The 19,390-nt window shown below is 45.7% G+C and overlaps 1 protein-coding gene across 1 annotated transcript; it reads left to right on the top strand.

Annotated features, from left to right (window-relative positions):
• Positions 1-471: 471 nt before the first annotated feature.
• On the top strand, positions 472-17,522 carry LOC138265237 (receptor-transporting protein 3-like). The gene is made up of 2 exons (XM_069212809.1): positions 472-697; positions 15,876-17,522. Exons 1-2 carry the CDS (start codon positions 552-554, stop codon positions 16,453-16,455), a joined length of 726 nt encoding a protein of 241 aa, XP_069068910.1. The 5' UTR covers positions 472-551; the 3' UTR covers positions 16,456-17,522.
• The last annotated feature ends 1,868 nt before the right edge of the window (positions 17,523-19,390 follow it).

Genomic DNA, 19,390 nt, shown 5'->3' with positions numbered 1-19,390 from the left:
GTTGACCCTTTGTCCTGAATTTTTGTCCGGAACTTTGACCCTTTGTCCTGAATTTTTGTCCGGAACTTTGACCCTTCGTTCTGAATTTTTGGCCTGAATTTTTACCCTTCATCCTGAATTTTTGTCCTGAATTTTGATCCTTCGTCATGAATCTTTGCCCTGAATTTTGACCCTTCATCCTGAATTTTGATCCTTTGTGTTGAATTTGTGTCCTGACTTTTGACCCATCCTGCTGAATTTTGACCCTGAATTTTGACCCTTTACCTTGAATTGTTTACAGTCCTGCCCAGAATTTGCCTCTATGCCAGGTGGTCACCGTACTGTAAAACAAAGTGCGAAAACGAGGCCGATTTCACAGCTAGCCGTGCGCTGGAAGAGTTAAGCTTCCTCGGTGGATGAGTTTCTCAGTTTCGTTTCTCAGTCCTCCCTGGCAGTTGTATCCCACCCTCGGCCACACCTCGCATGGCCTGGACCTGCACGAACATTCCCACAGACATAGCGCTTCTCTGACAGAAGTGACCCTTCCAGACCCCCATCGAGGAGACAAGAACATGGGCAAAGACGAGGCAATCTGGGATTACTTCTTCAGGGACCTGATGTATCGAGTGAAGCCGAGGGACAGCTGGTCCCTCGTGTGGGAGAACCGCCGATCTGTGGGACCTCAGTGGGGGCAGTACAGACAGCAGGCATTTGGCAGGTGAGCCATGGGGTGGGGGGGGCAAAGGAATTTCATCTCGGATGAAATGCTGAGCTGTGAAACATACCTCCAGTATTGTTTATGCTGTCCACGTCTGGCACGCCTGACGAAGTGCAAGAGAATAATTTTAGACACCCGGTGTAGTGGTAAACTTCCCCACTGCGGAAAACTCGCCAAGATGGCAGAACTTTCTGTGGCGTTAAATTGAACAGAGGGGGGAGAATGCGCGCGGACGGGGTTGGCATGTACATCCATAACGCCTGTTTGCAATCACAGTCTATTTTTATTTTCCCTTCCAAGTGCCGGCCCCATAATCTTTGGAGTAAGTGTGCACAGTGGGTGAAAAATGTCCAGAATGCTACATATTTTGGGAGGTTGGCTGTATGAGCTCAAAGACGAGCTGAGCCTCACCCCACAACACATAAAAAACAGCATTGGAAACATTAATATATTTTTTTTGTAACTCACAGTAGGTAACATACCAGTTAAGTTGACAGAAGCCTGGCCAAACCAATCACTTTGCAGTTCCACCCCTTTCCATAATCTGACCCCCCCCTCACCACCTCATCTGCATGAAAGCAAAAGTGCCACTCCAGGAACCCACTGACCCACCCACCTCCTCTGCAAGTGGCACTTTCTTAGCAAAGCCTGCATCCGTCCCGGACCCCCCACCACCCCCAGTGTACTCCCCCTGCTGTGAGAGAGCCTTTGGTCTTTGTGTTGGGTTGGGTTTTAGTTGTAACACAATGTTGGTTTTCACAGCTTGGGAAATCCTAGATTGTGTTAAAACTCTATGAAACACCAACACATTGTCTACTGGCCAGAGATGCCCAAAGACAATGCGACCAGTTTTAACAGAATGTGCTCCATCCCAGCCTCTGACGGCTGACACCTCCTAAGATGGAGTGGTCGAAAGGGAGTGGTCGGGCTCTGCTGGGCCCAAGAGTCAAACAGGAGTCAAAGCTGAGCCAGAGCTTTCAGGCTGCACCCACCTCTAGTTTAGGACTAAGCCGTTACATGTACAGATATAACTTGCCGGGGGACGACCTTCTAGAGAGAATATCAGGATCAAGGAGTACACCAAGAAATCCACGGCTTGCGTAGGTTTCTGATGGGCACTAATTTGTGGATCCCAAAGAGTGAGAAAATCATCGAAACACTGACTTGGAAATCGATGAGGTGTTGAGATAATGTTATGACTCAGAACGCAGTACCGCTAGTGCGGACAATCAGGGCCTCATTACGACGCTGGCGGTCGGCGGTAATATGGCTGAAGCCAAACCGCCACACCGACCGCCACGGTGGTAACGGCCGTTAAGCTGGAGATATCAATCTCCAGCCCGGGGGTGTCACTGTACCGCCTGCGAGATTATGACCCCGCCTACCGCCATGGTTTTCGTGGCTCCCTTACCATCACAAAAACCATGGCGGTAGGCACTATCAGTGACAGGGAATCCCTTCCCTGTCACTGATAGAGGCCTTCCCCACCGCCAACTCCCTCCCCAGATTCCCCCCACCCCCTTCCTCTCCAAACCCCCCCTACATTCACACCCCCTTCACACACACACACACGCATACACACACCCATTCCCACATTCATCCATGCATCCATACATCCATTCACACACACATCCGCACACACTTTCGTACATACACGCAGACATGCATTCGCAGAATACATCACACACGCACTCACACCTCCATATGGCACACATATTCAACAAGCAACACACAGCCACATGCACGCACACACAAACATTAAGACACACACCCACACACACACCCAACAACCCCTAACCCCCTCCCGGAGCACCCATTTACCTGTGTTTATGGGGTCCTCCAGCAGGAGATGGGATGGGGCACTGCTGCCCACAGCAGCGTCCACCAGCAGAACACCGCCAGGCCGTATTATGCTTCATAATATGGCAGTCGGCAGTCTACTGACGTTGCGCTGCTGCTCTTAGCAGTGCCACTTTATCGACATCTGCTGGCATAGCCACAGTCGGATTTCCGCCATCCTTTTGGCAGAAATCCGTCTGTGGTCATAATACGGCGGGCGGCTGGTAGCCGCAGCAACGGTCTTTTGGCGGCCGTTGCCGCGGCGGTAGGCGGTTTTTACTGCCAATGACATAATGAGGGCCTCTGTGCTTTACAGCAGTAGGAGTTGTGAGCACAGGGGATTAAATGGGAAATCCCATTTAGGCCTGGGTGGAATTTTAATTCCGCTTGCAGAATTGGGGAAATTTGGCGGCTCCGCGTTTGTCTTGTAAAGTGGAGTTCCTGCTAAATTCTGCCAATCACCGCCTGGCGAATTTTGTTTTCCGTTTAAGCAACACAATGACAACGAGTACGACAGGAAGCTTCAGAATGGGCGCTAGCGAGCGCGAGCAAAATTTGGTGTCCCTTAGAGTGATTTCCCATTGCTAGGAAGTTTTCCGGTTAGATTTTCTAATGCGGGCTGTCGCGGTCAGAGGGCTGCTTTCTAATAAGATTTTCTACCCGAACGGCAAAAAAATCAACTCGAAATCGCATAGTGCTGTTCGGCTGCTCTTTCAGCATGGAACGTGCTACCGACACTAAACTGTTGCACGAACAGCACAACGTGCATTTTCACCCAGTGGCGAAATCTCTGCAGAATCTTGCTGAACTTTGATGTTTATGTAACTGTGGAATCCAGCAGAGTGAAATCCTGCGATTTCCACCCACGACACACAATGTTGGCAATTTTCTCGATGATAATTATAATATTTTGGAAATTCCAGAAAAGGCACGCGTTAGCACTTTGAAAAGCATTTTAATAACACCCTCTGTCTTCATTTTTTTAAATTTATGTCAATGTTTTAAAGCTCACCAGTGCACAAATATAAATATATTGAACAGTAACCTGCAGATATGATAGTATAAAAGCACTGATTAGTTTATTTAAAATTAATACGTAGGAAACAATAATAAAGAATTGCTTTTAACATGTAATAAAATATATAAGAACTTGTTTTAGAAAACAGATAAAGTATAACTCTTGCAAGAAGAGATGTTTAATATTATAGTGATATCATCCTTAGTATTAGATCTATAATATTTGATGATCAATAAAGTTAAAGATATTAATTAGAAATTTAGAGATAGCTGTACTCATTTAAGCAATGCAATTCTGTTACTTTCAAATAATTGTAAAAAGCTTTTCCGGGGATTTCTCATTTTACTTGCTGTTTTAAGTCTATTTTTCAGAGGGGAAGAAGGCCCAGATGTGTTGCTTTCTTCTGGTATTAGCTGCCTTGATATAAAAATAATAATAGGAACATGGACCAAATGGCAAACCTAGTGGCACTTATTTTAATAGCCTTGGGCATTGACAGCTTCTGTGAACACATCATTATTCAAATCTCTGTAGTAGGTTCAATGGTTGTACGACAAACTATCATGCGCACCAATACTGAGGCGCATAAATATTGTTGCAAAAATATTGTTCTCTTCAATAGTGTCTTCCTACACTTATAAGAGGAATGTCAAAAATATTGTGTCAAGAATATTGTGGAAGGGAATACCATCCAAAGCAAGGTGAGAATATCATTTTTATGAAATATAGACTGTAAAAAATATATAATTTTTACTCAAACGTAATATAATGTGAAGTAAATAGCAGCAATTAATTATTTCATTCCACAGGAAAAGCGTTTTATGTTTTACCAATAACTTTGGCCCCGTTTGACGAATCCTCACAACATTTTCAAAACTAGTTTTCCCCTCACTTCATGTGCTGTCTTGAAAGTTTTGGTGTGATCCACCGGGGGGGTCGAGGTAAAAGGGGAAGTTCCAAAATGCATGTTTCCCCAAGCAATTTCCTATAGGGAACTACAGCCTGCACTGATGGAGGGAATCACACCAAACTGAGCAGAAAGATAGGCTCTTGTTCCAGAAAGAGCCCCTTTTGTGATTTGATGTAAGTTCATTCAGTAGTTTTCAAGATATTAAAAGAAATACAAATTTGTATATCCAGAGGCTCAAACCCTTCTTGACTAGTGCCGATCTAGTGCAGAGATCTGATTGGCTGCCAACACTACAACCAGGAAGTGTTTGCAGTCATTTTGGGACCCGGACTCAGCTGTGCAAATGTGTGTGAATAAAAAAAAAAAAAACAAGCGCTGTCTGCTGTGCTTGTTAACGGTTTAGACCCCTGGTGGGCCAGGTCCGGGGGAGGTATATGGCAAATATAAAAAAATGGAGGGGGCACATAGCCCCCCTCTTCCTATGGCTGTTTTGAGCCCCGGGGACACCACCTCCCTGTAGCTTTATGAAAATATTGGAGCGGGTGCTCGGACACCCCTCCATTGGGCTTTTAGGATCCCCGGGCACCACCACCTCCCCAGGTCTTTCCGTTAAAAATGGAAGGGGGCCACACATACCACCTTCCTGGAGCTTGAGCATGCTACAGATACCACCACCTCCGTGGGGCTAAATTCAAAAGTTCAGCAGGAGGTGTTGACCCCCCCAGGCCCCGGGGACCAGCACGTCCCCTGGGGAGATGATGGTGTCCATGGCTCAGTAGAGCCTTAGGAGGGTGCCCTGGGTGCCCCTCCTTTTCTTTCATAACGGCAAATGACCCCATGACCTGGCCCACCCGGGGTCTATACTGAACAAGCTTGGGAGACCACTTTGTTTGTTTTTTAGTTTTTTAATTATCACCAGATTTGCGGATCCTCTACAAATTGTGCTGATAGTTTAAAAAAATGTTTTTTTGCCCTGATGTGGTCCCTTGGGGACCCCAACACCGGGGCTAGGAGGTCAGAGTATTCCTACCCTGCCCCCTCTTATTTTCTTTCCGAAGGCCATGCGTGGCACGGGGTTGGATTCTAAATTAGGTTTTGGCCTCAGGGCCTGGCTGCAGGCCTTTGGATTTTTCAGTGCATTTCTATGTTTTTTTTTTTAATGTTAAGTAATATATAATTACTTTAAGTTAATCCAATCACTGCTGCGCACGGCCTTTGGCCCTGCACTGCAAGGCCTGCAGCCAACCCCATATAAACATCCAAATCCGCACCACACATGGCCTTCAGCTGTGTGTGTTGCGGAGTTTGCCGCAGGGCCCATGGACCTCATCCCCCGGGGCCTCCCGAGTTATTTTAAGGGAGATTGAGGTCGCATGGCCCCCCTCCTTGTGCCGATTTTGGCCCTTGGGTCCAAATCCCCACAGGCCTGGCCAATTATGAAAAGGGGGAAGGGGCCACCTGACGCCCCTCCCTAGGCTGATTTTGGCACCAGTGAGACCATTCTTAATGCAACAGCCAATTATTGTAAGAGGAGGTGGCGGTACTGCCGCCTGCCCGGGCTGATTTTTGCCCTAATGACTCCATCTCCAGGGGCCCAGCCAATTATTTAAAAAAAGGGAGGGGCCACACATCCCCACTCTCAGGGTCGATTTTGGCAAAGGGATCCCATTCCCCGGGGCCCGGCCATTCCTAAATGGTGGAGGGGCCAGGCAGCCCCCTTTCTGGGCTGATTTTGGCCCGGGCACTTGTACCTGGCTGCACTGGCCCCACCCAGGGCACCCAGTGTGCACTGATGGAGATCGCGGGGGAGCCTGAATCACGCCGTGGTCCCAGCCGGCTCCCTGTTTCTTACAGGAGCCTGCACTGCTCCCTCACGCAGGGAGCTGCAACAAATGCAGCTCCTTGCGTGCAGGAGCAATCCTTTCATCTGTTTCCCTGTCCTCATGACAGCGGGCAGGGACACAGATGAAAACTCCCATAGCAGTTTTCAGCTCCCGCTTGCTGGGAGCTATGTTAGTGTTTGCTCTCGCTTGTGGGAGTCATCACAGTTCCGGCCAAGCGAAAGCAAACTGCTATCTCCCAAGGATGGGCACCTCAGGAGATAGCAGGAGCTAGCCCTGGGAAGGAGTGGTTCCGAGGGACAGTATTGGATCCAGAAGGGGGGCCGTGCTGCCTCCACTCCTTTAATTTACAAGAGTGACCCTAGGGAGGTGGGGGATCCCTGGGCCATATGTCGCCCAGGTGGGGGGGCCATGTGGCCCCCCTCCTAGTTTTATTTAAAATAATGGTCCACAGTTGTGGTGGTCCCCAGGGCCCCGGGAGTCTGCATGTCCCCCCATTCAAACTTCTTAATTTAGCCCCAGGGAGGTGGTGTACCTGGGGCTTCAAAGAGCCACAGAAGGGAGTCTGCATGCCCCCTCCATTAAAAAAAAACAAGCCGCAGGGAGGTGGTGGTCCCCAGGGCTCATAAGAGCTCAGTGGAAGGGGGTTCGCGCAGCCCCCTGGCAATAATATCCAAAAGCCCCGGGGAGGTGGTGGTCCCTGGGGCTCCAAAGAGCCTTAGAAGGAGGGACCCATGCAAACCCCTCCTTTTTTAAGTGGTGCATGTAGGAAAGTAACCCTGTTTTTAGCATGATTACCCCCACTTTTTGCCCACTATCAGTGTGCTTAAACTGTTTTCACTGGGATTCTGCTAATCAGGACTACAGTGATTGTGCTCTCTCCCTCCAAATTTATTTACCTTGGACTTTTGTACACTCCGCAATTCGCATACTGGTGTACCCTTATAAGTCCCTAGTATATTGTACTTAGGTACCCAGGGCATTTGGGCACCAGGGGTCTCCCTTAGGCTGCAGCATGTATTATGCCACCCATGGAAGCCCATGAAAAATGTGTCGGCAGGCCTGCCATTGCATCCTGCGTGAAAAGGTGCATACACTCTTTCACCACAGGTCACTACACCAGGACACTGTAAGTCACCCCTATGGTAGGCCCTTTCAGCCCAAGGGGCAGGGTGCAGATTCCTGTGTGTGAGGGCGCCCCTGCATGAGCAGAGGTGCCCCTACGAACTCCAGTTCCAAAACACTGGACTTCGTAAGTGCGGAGAAGCCATTTTACCCGTATACTGGCCACCTGTGGTTCAGCTACATAATGGCAACTCCGAACCTAGGCACGTGTGGTGTCAAACATGTCGTAATCACTCTCCAGTACTGATGCCAGTATTTTTGGCATGATCCCATGCACTCTGGGTGCTCCTTAGAGGACCACTCAGTATTGCCCCTACCAGTCCTCCAGGGTTTGCGAGCAGCCCACATTGTTCCAGTCCCTCAGGCAGGGTTCTGCCCTCCTGCTGCTTGCAACACTGTGTGGTCCCTTTCTTGTGAGAGAAGTTACTGTGTGACTACTTGGTAATGTAAGAGCTTTGCATGTCTCCTAGATAAGTCTCTGCTGCTCACCACAGCTACCACTAGAGAGCCCTGGCTTCCTAGACACTGTTCACTAGCTAATAAGGGGTTGCCTGGATGTGGTATAAGGTTCAAACACCGTAGGTGTCCACCACACACCAGGTCAGCCTTCCTACAGTGCATGCCTCTGGGACCTGCCCCACCGGGGGCTATATTGTAAACAAGCACGGGAGATCATGCTTGATTTTTTAACATTTTCACAGGAATTCACGAATATGTCACAATTTCTGCTGCAAACAATAAAAAAATATATTGTTGGGCTCAGGCAGGGTCCCTTGGGGACCTCAGCACCAGGCCTAGGGAGTCAGAGTTTTCCTGCCCTTCCCCCTTTTCTTTATTTTTAACTTTTTGTTTGGGACTCGGCTGAGTCCGAGTTCCAAATGGCTGCCAACACTTCCTGGTTTAATTGCTGGCAGGCAGTCAGATCCCTGCTTGAAATTGGTAAGATCCGCAGAGGGTCAGAGCCTCTAGATATACAAATTTGGTTTTCATTAAATATCTCAAAAACTACCAAATAGATTTACACAAAATAACAAAAGGTTGTTTTCTGGACCAATACCTAAATTTCTGGCAAGCTTGGTGTAATTCCGTCCAGTGGTTCAAGCTGTAGTCATGTTCAAAATCAATATGGGAAATTTCATGGGGAAAAAGCATTTTGGGACTCCCATTTTTCTCTGCCCTTGCTTGATAAATCACCCCGAAACTTTCAACACAGCAACTGAACCATCTTTCATACTAGTTTTGAAAATTTTGTGAAGATTCATCAGATTGTGCCAATGTTATTGGCAAAACAAAAAATGCTCTTGCTGTGGAAACTAGGTCCTAAGTATAACTAACTACTGGCGACCGCTAGTAGGTTATTTACACGTGTGTGTGTGTACATATATATTGATACACACACATATATGTATATAATAAAATATATGAGTGAGCAACATATTTACAATTTAAGAAAATACAAAAATATTTGCAGATAAAAGAAGCTTGTAGAAAAAATATAAAGAAAAAAATGCAAATTATTAGAAAAATAAAAAACAACACTATACAATATAACATACCTATACAAAAACAACTGCAATAAATACTGTTTAACAAACATTACATAAAGGGTGTTCTTTACACGTCTTTAATTTACAAATCTTTCTCCATCCAAATAAACAGAAGGGTAAAGTTTGGTCTTTGGAGGGATTACAGTTACTATTACCATTTGTGTCAAGCAACAGTAAGCAAAATATTTGACTTTGGGGGGACTACAAATAGTATTCCACCTCCTCATCGTTCTGTACAAAACATGTAAATACTTAGGGACTTATTATGAGTCTTGCGGTGGAGGTCATGACCTCTGCGACTTTGACGGTCCGACTGTCAAATTAAGAGTTTGGCGGTTGGACTGCAAAAAGAATGCCGTCTCCGCTAGGATCAGTGATTCAGATGGGATGACGGTGGTCCAGGTTGTAATCATCCAGGGCGACGCTGAACTCAACCTTGTTCTCCACCAGCTTTTTCATGTCGGCTCAATTGCCATAAAAAGGCTGGCGGAGAACAAGTGCAGGAGGTCACCGGGAGGCCCCTGCACTGCCCATGCCCATAGCATGGGCAGTGCAGGAGTCCCCCTGCCCAGCACCCCTGAAATGCGCACGATCTCCGCCCACCAAACTCATAATCAGCCCCATAATATCAGAACAATGTATCACAGTAAAGTAAATTCAATGCATTTTACAAACATTACTATTAAAACACTTAATTTAAACTAAAAAATAATTAAAGAAACAAATAATGTAGGTAATATGTCCTACATAAAAATAAATATTGATTTATCAATAAACATTATAAAAAAATTAAGTATAAAAATGTTATTATTTCAATAACTTCCAACCCTATTCCCCTACAAAATCTACTAAGCTATAAATACCATACAAAAATAGAAAAATGTATATATATTGTAAAATAAAATAAAAAATCGAAATTTTAATAAAATAAATCTTACAAAGTAAAGCAAAAAAATAAAACTTATCCATAAGTGAAAGTAAGTTGCACCAATATTTACCAATAATATACAATTATTTAAAATGTAATTAGCTTCTCAGCCTATTCCTCTACAGACCCAACAACCTATATCTAAATCCAACATAATTAGGTAAAAAATAAAATATACATTTAAATTAACAAATTAAACTTAAGGAGATATCATCGCTACTAAACAATAAATAACACTGTTTTTACCACAATATTTAAACAAACCATTTTCAAGGAAATAATTTAAAACAATATGATTTACCGAATAAAACAATAGTCTTGAGATCGATACTGTGTGACACGATATTTTTGTACTAACGATAGTCTGTGCTCGGTATTTGTGATGTAAAACAATCTCGATATTTAGTGCATTCACCAGGTTAATCACAGATCATAGCTCTGGAAACTTAGGCCCAAATTTAAGAAGGGCCTAGCGCCAGTCATCGCCACATCAGCATAATTGTTTTGACGCTAATGTGGTGATAGTGTGGCAAAAACGCAGCGCCACATTTACAAAGTGGTGCCGTGCACACATTGCTCCACTTTGTAAACCCTTGCGCCACATTATGCCTGCAAAAGGCATAATGTATGCAAGGGGGGGCTTTCCCTCGTTAGGGGGGTGCAAAAATGGCAGAGTGGAATCTATGAGATTCCACGGCACCATTTAGCTGCATTTTTAACGCCTGCCTTAACGAGGCACACCAGTATTTTTAATGGACCGCTATGTACTGTTCAGGATGTCGCCAACATTTTATGCGCTAATCCTGCAAAGTTCAACAATAGTGTAAAAAATTACGATGCTATTGTCCCTAACGTGCACCATGGTGTGCTATATGTTAAGTACGGCGCACACATGGTGGTATTAGGGGAGCGCAATGGGCCGCAAGAAATGAATCTCCACTTTTCTTAAATCAGGGTCCTAGTGCACTGAGCCATCTAACTGCCCCTCCTATGGACCAGCGTATTATAAAAATAACGCTGCTTCACTGTTTTAAGTCTGTATTCACAAACAGAGAGACCAGAACAGGAAATCAGGAAACTAGTCCTGATGCAGGAAGTAGCTCAAACTGTGATCTATGTTTTTGGCTAGTTCTGTCAGGTCGTCCTACGCTTGTGCGCAGGATCCGTCGGAAGGGATGCTCTTTTCCGTCTCTCACCCTCCACGCCAATGACGCACTAGATAACAAAGCCTGTGGTGGAAGTGTGGGAGGGGGGGTGGTATAAGGGAGAAAACAAAAACCTAGGAATCCACACATCTCCTTCTCGCTTCTGGGATCAAAGAGGGTGCAGGCTCCAGCGTATCTCTGCAAAATAAGGGATGTCTTGAGTAACGTGTCATGTCATTGAATGCTAAGAATATTTGTGATTGAGTGTAGATGTACCATAGATCCATCTCTGTATAACCAACTCTTCGACACTTTTTTTGATTCCCAGTGGGTCACATATAGACCTACCTCATGAATTTTAACAAGGTAGTGTTGAAGCCTCCTTCAGTTCAGGTACAAAACCAAGGACCAGCCAGCCTTGAGAGTATAGACAATTTAATACGTGCACTGGAACTGAAGGCTTGAGAGGCCAAGTCCAAGCAGTTCAAATTAAGGAAGTCAGACATGATCTTTTATTTCTACAACCCACAAGGCGTGTTCATGCATCTCAATAAAAGGGAACATTAGCATGTGATCATTTCTCGGACATTGCAGAATGTATTACCGTTAATCCTTTATATCGCACCAAATAAGGTAAGGTACAGTACAGCAAAGGTAGTTACAGAATTTGGTTTACGTGCCTCACATTGCAAGATGGAACTTTCCATCTAACAGAGGCTACAGGGACCAGGATAATACATTTCTTCATATGTATTGCTTCAGCTAGCGTGCAATGATATTTCATGAGGGCTGTCTTGATAGCAAGCCTTGCATCATAATGCGTTTCGAGCAAACAGAAAAGAACAGAAAAAAGAGTTCAGCTAGGTCATGAGCTGTTCAACAAACAGGCCTTGTTATCACTGAGTATCTTGCTTTGCCACCCATTTGGAATGGCAAAAATCTCAGGGATGGTGGCCTGCTGTGGTCAGCAGACCATAACGTCTGTGATTGCTTTTCAATAAAGCAATCTTTTTTTTTAATGCAGGCCATTTTCTGGTGTTTCTAAATGAAAAACTAAAAGTTTTCTTTTTATTTTTTAAGACGAGGCAGTGGTCTGTGGGACCACTGGCCACTGTTAAAAATATTTTTCCATCTGTTCTCAAAGGGAAAACATTAATGCGTAGCACTGCGATTCGGTATTAGGAAGGGGCTCCCTACCGCACACCCAATTTGTGATTCTTTAACAGGTTTTCGAGCTGATGTACCAAGCTCCATGCCAAAAAGCATTTAACCAGTCACAGATGACCCAATTCTGTGAATCAGACTGTTAGCGACCAGAAAAACTATTTCTACATCTGGCCCCCTATTCCATTAGTAAACTGTGAATTCCTGGAAATTTAACACAAATAAATCTAGAAAACACATGAGTTAAAATCCTTTCCTGTGTTTAGAATAACTACCTTAAGATGTACTCTAAACTGGTTTGGAAGATGAGTATAATTTCTACTCAGCTTCTGTGGAACTGAAAAAAGGAATACCATTAGCATCATACTGTGCCCTATTCTTAAACTGGAAATCCACAGGATTCATGAAAATTTGCACATTATCATGCTTTTCTGGTGCATCGCAATGGGTTTGTGCCCAAGTGGCAGTGTTTCAAGCAAGATTCCCAAATGTCATTAGAACCAAAACCCCATCATTAAAACATGAAGTGGTGTCCCACCATGCAGGGAGAATCTCTGTGGCCCTGTGGAGCTGGCAGCGATCAGCTTTGGACTCCTTTATGATTATGGGCAGGAGAGTGCTTATTCTGAGCTGGTGGTTTCTGGTGCTCAGCACCGGCGTTTAATTGCCAACACCGGCACTTGAAAGCTGTCACATGGTGGCGCTGTTTTTTTGTAATTTAAAGATCAGCAGAACAACAGTTGTTCACTACTGCAATATACTAATACCTGCCACCAAAGCCATTCTTATAGCTTTGGTGGCCCTGAACAGTATGAATTTTGTCACTTGTAGCAGTGTGATGGCTAGGAGATGTGTAGGTACTGCCATTGGCAGCGCTGACAGTGACAATATGTGGTGCAGGCTGCGGTGACCTCCTGAGGAGGACCCGGGCACTTATGTGTTTTACAAATTAAGCACTATACTGGGGTAGAACCAGGCAATACAGGAGCAATACTATTCTTGGTGTCCTCTAATGTACCCTTGATCTTGGTTCTGTTCGTCTAGGCTGCATGGACCTTGTGGTTCCTTGGCAATGTCCTCTCTTGGGATGACCTGCAGATAGGCCTCAGTTCACCAGACTTTGCTGTTTGTCTCCTGGTCATAGGTCGGCTCCTCTTCACATAGCACTCCCTCTCCTCCCCTCAGTCCATCTCCCTCTTCTTCTAGGTCATCTAACAAAAATAGGGCATCTCTGAACTCTCGCTAGTGCAGGCTCAGAAAGAAACAGCGACAACCAGGGTCCTACCCAAGCGAGCTGGGCTGGTGCACCCTGTAGCCTTAAGAAGTCCAAATATAGTAGAACTGAATGAAGAGTAGGAGAAACTCAAACCAATGGGCACAAGATGTGTGAATTAACCTATACCTGCTACCAGATGCTCCCAGCCAATGTCTGCAGGCTGTTAGATGATGTCCAGCAGCAAAGAAGAGGAAGAGGAGTTCAGGTACTGTGATAGGCAGAACCTGAGCAGGTTTGGGAGGGAGTGGAGTCCCTTGTCTTGAACCCATGAGAAGCCTCCGGGATCCAGGGGACATCATCGCCATCAGTACAGTCAGCACGCAGGCTGTCACATACAAAGAGAAGGACATAGAAAATCTGGAATACACACACATCCTACACCCTCACACACAACTCTTTTGTTGCCGTGCAATAGACTTAAGTGAAAGCTTCATGCACAACCAGAAGAGAAGAAATCAAAGTTTACAGCTAAGAAGGCCTGTGTGGAATTTATATGGCAAAGACCAGGTGTCCCTCTCTCCTACATGCATTAGGATAAGAAGTCCTTTGCACCTGGGACTAGCATTAGTTGCCACCAGCTGTCAGCCATCCCATAACCTGGCCTGAACAGACAGTACCTACCCCAGATTATGGGACTGATTACTTTTGAGGTTCATCCCGAGACACAAGATCTTTGTCACTGGTCTTAAAAGTCTTAAGAAAACATGAACCACCTCCAGGGGCCTCACAGATTGTTGAGTAAACTGGGGGAAAGCACAGGGTATCTCATAAAAAGTCCAAGAGGATGGTTTAGCCCAGCAAGGACATTTGTCCCTACAGTAGGTCGCAGCTAGGAATACCGCAGATCCCATAACATGAGGACAGGTAGGTTGATCAGTTCCATACTGGATGGAAGTAACACCATGGTCTCTCATAATCGAGTCTAAGCCACAAACTTATGAAGATTTTGTTTCGCGCTTAGGTCAATATATTGCATGACATAGGCTTGACGACTGAGAGTCTTTCATAGTCTTTAACAGTAATGGATAGCACAGTGTGTTATTGCTGCACCAGATACTCATCCAAACTTTCGCCCTAGGTCACAGACCAACCTCTACCCTTCATCACCAAGAAGGTAACAGCATTGAAAAGATGTGTGGTGTGACAGTTGTCTCTAGATTGGTAGCTGTTCTTGTGTGACAAAATATGAGGATGTAACATCTAAAGGGATCCATCAGTTAGGCGAATGAGGCCACATTGGGAAGATGAAGATGGACATGGCCATAGTAGCCTTTACACGAGGTGTGCATCATTCGACTGTGAATTCGGCTGCACCTGAGCTTTCGCGAGCTCAGGGACTGCGATCCTCAAGTCATGACCCAGGCCTCCTCTGTTTCAGTTCAGACTTGTCTTTCATAGGTATCAATGATATAACACAACCATCACTCGCCTATAACATGTATAGAACCAAAAGAATTTCTGAGGCTGAACACCAAAGTATTTTAAAAACTATTCTCTGATACCAAGATATTGGGCCAGATTACGAGTATGGCGGTATTAGGACCTCTGTACCCACGGTGTTGGACGTACCGCAGCTTCCTTGGTAGTTCGACTGCCAGATTATGAAGCTCGCAGCTGGACCTCCACAAGTGTCAGGATCTTGGATCCCGCGGCAGCAGTGGTCGGGGAAAGTGTGATTCAATGAGGTGGTGCCGATGCCGGCACCCTATGCTGGTCACAACCTGCCTTTCCGCTGAGCTTTTCATGGTGGGGACTGCACCAAGAAAAGCTTGGCAGAAAGGCATGGAAGGGTCCCCAAACAGGGCCCCAGGGTGATTTTGCCCATGTGGGCAGTGTGACTGGGGGCACTTGTTGTGCCCCACATGCCTGCACTGTCGGTGCACCCTGTGTGCTACGCACAACATAGTTCATGGGTCACAGTGCGCCCAAGGTGCTTATGACGCTGCATGTGCTGCAGGCTCTCTTTCTGAGCCGAGGCATGCCACAGCAGTGACACTGCCGCAGACACTACTGCCGACCCTGTGGTAGTGTCATAATACTGCGGTAGAGAAGCTGCCGGCATGGTGGTGTCCTCCCGCCCACCATATTGGCGGTCCGGTGGTGAGACCGGCAAGTGCGTAGTCGGGTTCATTAACTATGCAATTTCAATAATAAAAAAAAATTAACCTTGGCGTGTCTTTGTAGCAGAGACGGGACAAAGATCGTGCGGTAGAATATATTGCTCATTGGGGGCAGAAATTGAAAAGAGCATCAAAGGGATGTGTAAGTGGCACAAAGTATTTAGGGACTGGGAGAGTGTGCAAACACCACACTCTACGTCATTAAGCTTTGCCCTGTTCCTCTTCCAGGACCAGGTTAACTTCTTTCACCTTTTTCCACCTGCAGGTTCCTCTGCTCCTTCTGCAGCCACTCCTGGGCATCGGCACATGTACTGATCCTCTTCCACATGAAACTGGAAAAGAAGAGAAGACGAGGGACTGTGAAAATGAATATCTTGAGGCAGAAGTGTTACAGGTGCGGCGCAGGAATTTATGAAGAACCAGAGTTTACCGAGGAGAACATCAGCATTATCTTAAGCAACCTTCTGATCTCCATCCTGAAGTTGTGCTACCGCGAGTACGTGTATGATGAGCCACAGCCCACCCTTGTGTACGGAAGCTCCCATGGACCACACCAGCCTGAGAATTGTGAGGCCTGCCAGTTAGGGATCTGTCCCTGGACTCAAGGTGGCTACAGGTCTCCCAGGAAGACATCTCCTGCCAAGGCATATCCTGGGCACTACAAGATGGAGTCAGCTCAGTCCGTTCACATCACAGTCCCTGAGTCTCCCACCGACCAATCCAAAGACCAGCCTGTTGGTGGCTCTTGTATATGGAAATGCTGCGACTTTTGCTGTCTGCTTCTTTGCCTACTGTTACTCATAATATTCATTTTGTACACACAAGAGAAGAAAACATGGGGCTGATGTGCTAAGGCCTTCCTTGGATAGCAACAGTCTTAAGTACACTAGGCTGATGCACTCCTGAGTTAAGTTTTTCTGAACTGATTACGTTTTATTACTGTCTTAAACCCCAGAGAGTAGTTTTAGGACTGTCTCAAGCTCTGCAAGGACTTAAGTAAAATCAGGCACATTTTGTCTTCCTACTGATTGATAGAAATCGGTTTGCATGTTTTTTCTTGGGCTGAGGGATGGATGGCATGACACGGCATTGTCACACAGATGAGCTAATGCAAAAATTCAACTCTGGATAACTTCCAAGCTCTGCAAAGTCTCAAAATCTCCACAAAAATATGTTTGAGCCATTACGACAGTGCCTAGTTTTCCAGGGTGTTGTCAATTTGTTTGGCAGTCTTTTTCAGCACTGTGAATGTGATGGTCCTTTGACTGTGCACCATGGGTATGTTTGGCCATGCCTAGTGCCATCATGAATTTCATAGCATTGATTGGCATCATTGATGAAATTTCCACTCTTGGATGGCGACTGAATTCATTGGCATTGGTTGGCACTGATAATAGCGTTGGGATTTTCGGGCGTGGATTGACACATTGTGATTTTGAGTGACCTACATGTGGGACATTGCCATGTCTTGGTGGTGATGGTGTTTGTAGCATCATCGCCTTAGCCCTTGGTACAGTACGCTGTGAGGAATAGTGTAATATCCTAGTTGGATTAATTTCTAAAAGAGCATGTGTGTCGTGAGAATTCATACTCTCTTGTCTAATTTAGATTTGCTTTTCTTAAAAATACTGTCTTTTAATTTGCAAAATTGACTTGGAAAAATGAGATTGAAAAATGAACCAGGTTCTTAAAACATATTTATGGAAAGTCTTCACATGCAGTTTTATAATAGTATTACATTATCATGACCAATCATTAATTATATGACCCCTTAACCAATAGTCTGTGTTTTAAAGTTTCATTGCTCGCCAACTATTGATAAAAATAAATGTGGTATTGTCCTGAGGGCTGCTGTAAAACTGCCTGTAACAACAATCTCATTTTAAACCATGTGTGTAATAAAAATGTATTTAAAAATAAGAATGCAGAGAAACAGTTTAACAGGAAAAATATTGGAAGAGCCATGCAACAAGAGCTCTCAAAACGATAGAGCGTTGAAGAGCGAACTTTAAACCTGTACTTAAAACATAAACCGCTCTAAAGAAAAGTGTGAAGGTAATGGGCTAAATATTGCATGATCGAAAAATACAGCAGTCTCTCCAGTTTCTTTACTATGTAGAGAACGTTACACACTAATTTTCCCACCAAATGCCTGGCAGCTAACAGTAGTGTACGCCTGACTTTACAGGTAGTGTATGTATTACCATGTTATGTCTCAGCCGGAAGTGGAAAGTGGGGAACAGAAGGGAGTTCAGGAAGGGGTAGATGCCACAATCAGTGGTTCTGGTGATTATTGGGTGTGATTTTACTCCCTCACATACAAGTGCACACAGCTACACACACTCAATGTTCATTCACACCCTCACACAAAGAGAAACATTAAACACTCCGGTGGAGTGTTGAAAGAGGGAGCACTAGTGAAATCAGAAGCAGCAGTGAATGAGAGAGCAGAAGTGAGAGAGGGAGCAGCAGTGAAAGAGTGAGTAGTAGTGAAAGAGGGAGCAGCAGTGAACGAGGGAGCAGCAGTGAAAGAGGGAGCAGCAGTGAGAGCTGGAGCAGCTGTGAGAAAGGGAGCAGCAGTGAGAGAGAGAGCCGTAGAGAGAGAGGGAGCAGCACTGAGAGAGGGAGCAGCAGTGAGAAAGAGAACCTCAGTAAAAGAGGGAGCAGCACTGAGAGAGGGAGCAGTAGTGAGAGAGAGAATCTCAGTAAAAGAGGGAGCAGCAGTGAGAGAGGGAGCAGCAGTGAGAGAGGGAGCAGCAGTGAAATAGGGTTATCAATGAAATAGGAAGCAGCAGCGAGAGAGGTAGCAGCAGTGACAGAGAGAGCAGTAGTGAAAGAGGGAGCAGTAGTGAGAGTGAGTGCGGTGGTGAAAAAGTGATCAGTGAAATAGGGAGCAGCAGTGAGGGAGGGAACAGTAGTGAGAGAGGGAGCAGGAAGGAGAGAGGGAGCAGCAGTGATAGAGAAAGCAGCTGTGAAGGAAGGAGCAGCAGTAAAAAGAGAGTATCAGTGAAATAGGGAGCAGCAGTGGGAGAGGGAGCAGGGAGGAGGGAAGGAGCAGCAGTGATAGAGAAAGCAGTCGTGAAAGAAGGAGGAGCAATGAGAGAGAAGGCAGCAGTGAGAGATGGAGCAGCAGTGTAAAAGACAGCATCAGTGTGAGAGGAAGCAGCAGTGAGAGAGGGAGGAGCAGTAAAAAGGGAGTATCAGTGAAAGAGGGAGCAGCAGTGATAGAGGGTGCAGCAGTGAAAGAGTAAGCAGTAGTGAAAGAGGCAGCAGCAGTGAGAGATGGAGCAGCAGTGAGAGAGGGAGCAGTAATGAAATAGGGATATCTGTGAAATAGGGAGCAGCAGTGAGAGAGGGAGCAGCAGTGAGAGAGAGCGAGCAGAAGTGAGAGAGGGAGCAGCAGTGATAGAGAAAGGAGCTGTGAAAGAGGGAGCAATAATAAAAAGGAACATCGGTGAGAGAGGGAGCAGCAGTGAAAGAGAGCAGCAGTGAGAGAGGGAACAGCAGTAAAAGAGGGAGCAGTGGTGCAAGAGTAAGCAGCAGTGAGAGAGGGAGCAGTACTGAGAGAGGAAGCACTAGTAAAAGAGGGAGAAGCAGTGAAAGATAGAGTTGCAGTGAAAGAAGGAAAAGGAAGTGAGACAGGGAGCAGCAGTGAAAGAGGGAAGAACAGTGAGACGGAGCAGCAGTGACAGAGGGGGCAGCAATGAAAAAGGGATCAGCAGTGAAAGAGTGAGCATCAGTGAAAGATGGAGCAGCAGTGAAAGAGGGAGCAGCAGTGAG

Source organism: Pleurodeles waltl, chromosome 11 (genome assembly GCF_031143425.1).
Source record: "Pleurodeles waltl isolate 20211129_DDA chromosome 11, aPleWal1.hap1.20221129, whole genome shotgun sequence".
Classification (NCBI taxonomy): Eukaryota; Metazoa; Chordata; class Amphibia; order Caudata; family Salamandridae; genus Pleurodeles; species Pleurodeles waltl.
The sequence above is the reverse complement of the archived record's forward strand: the minus strand, read 5'-3'. Positions and strand labels throughout refer to the sequence as shown.

Bases quoted from the DNA above. Each gene is read 5' to 3' on its own strand.
- LOC138265237 (XM_069212809.1), top strand. From the start codon at position 552: ATGGGCAAAGACGAGGCAATCTGGGATTACTTCTTCAGGGACCTGATG. The intron at 698-15,875 runs GTGAGCCATGGG...TTCCACCTGCAG, and splicing joins AGACAGCAGGCATTTGGCAG to GTTCCTCTGCTCCTTCTGCA.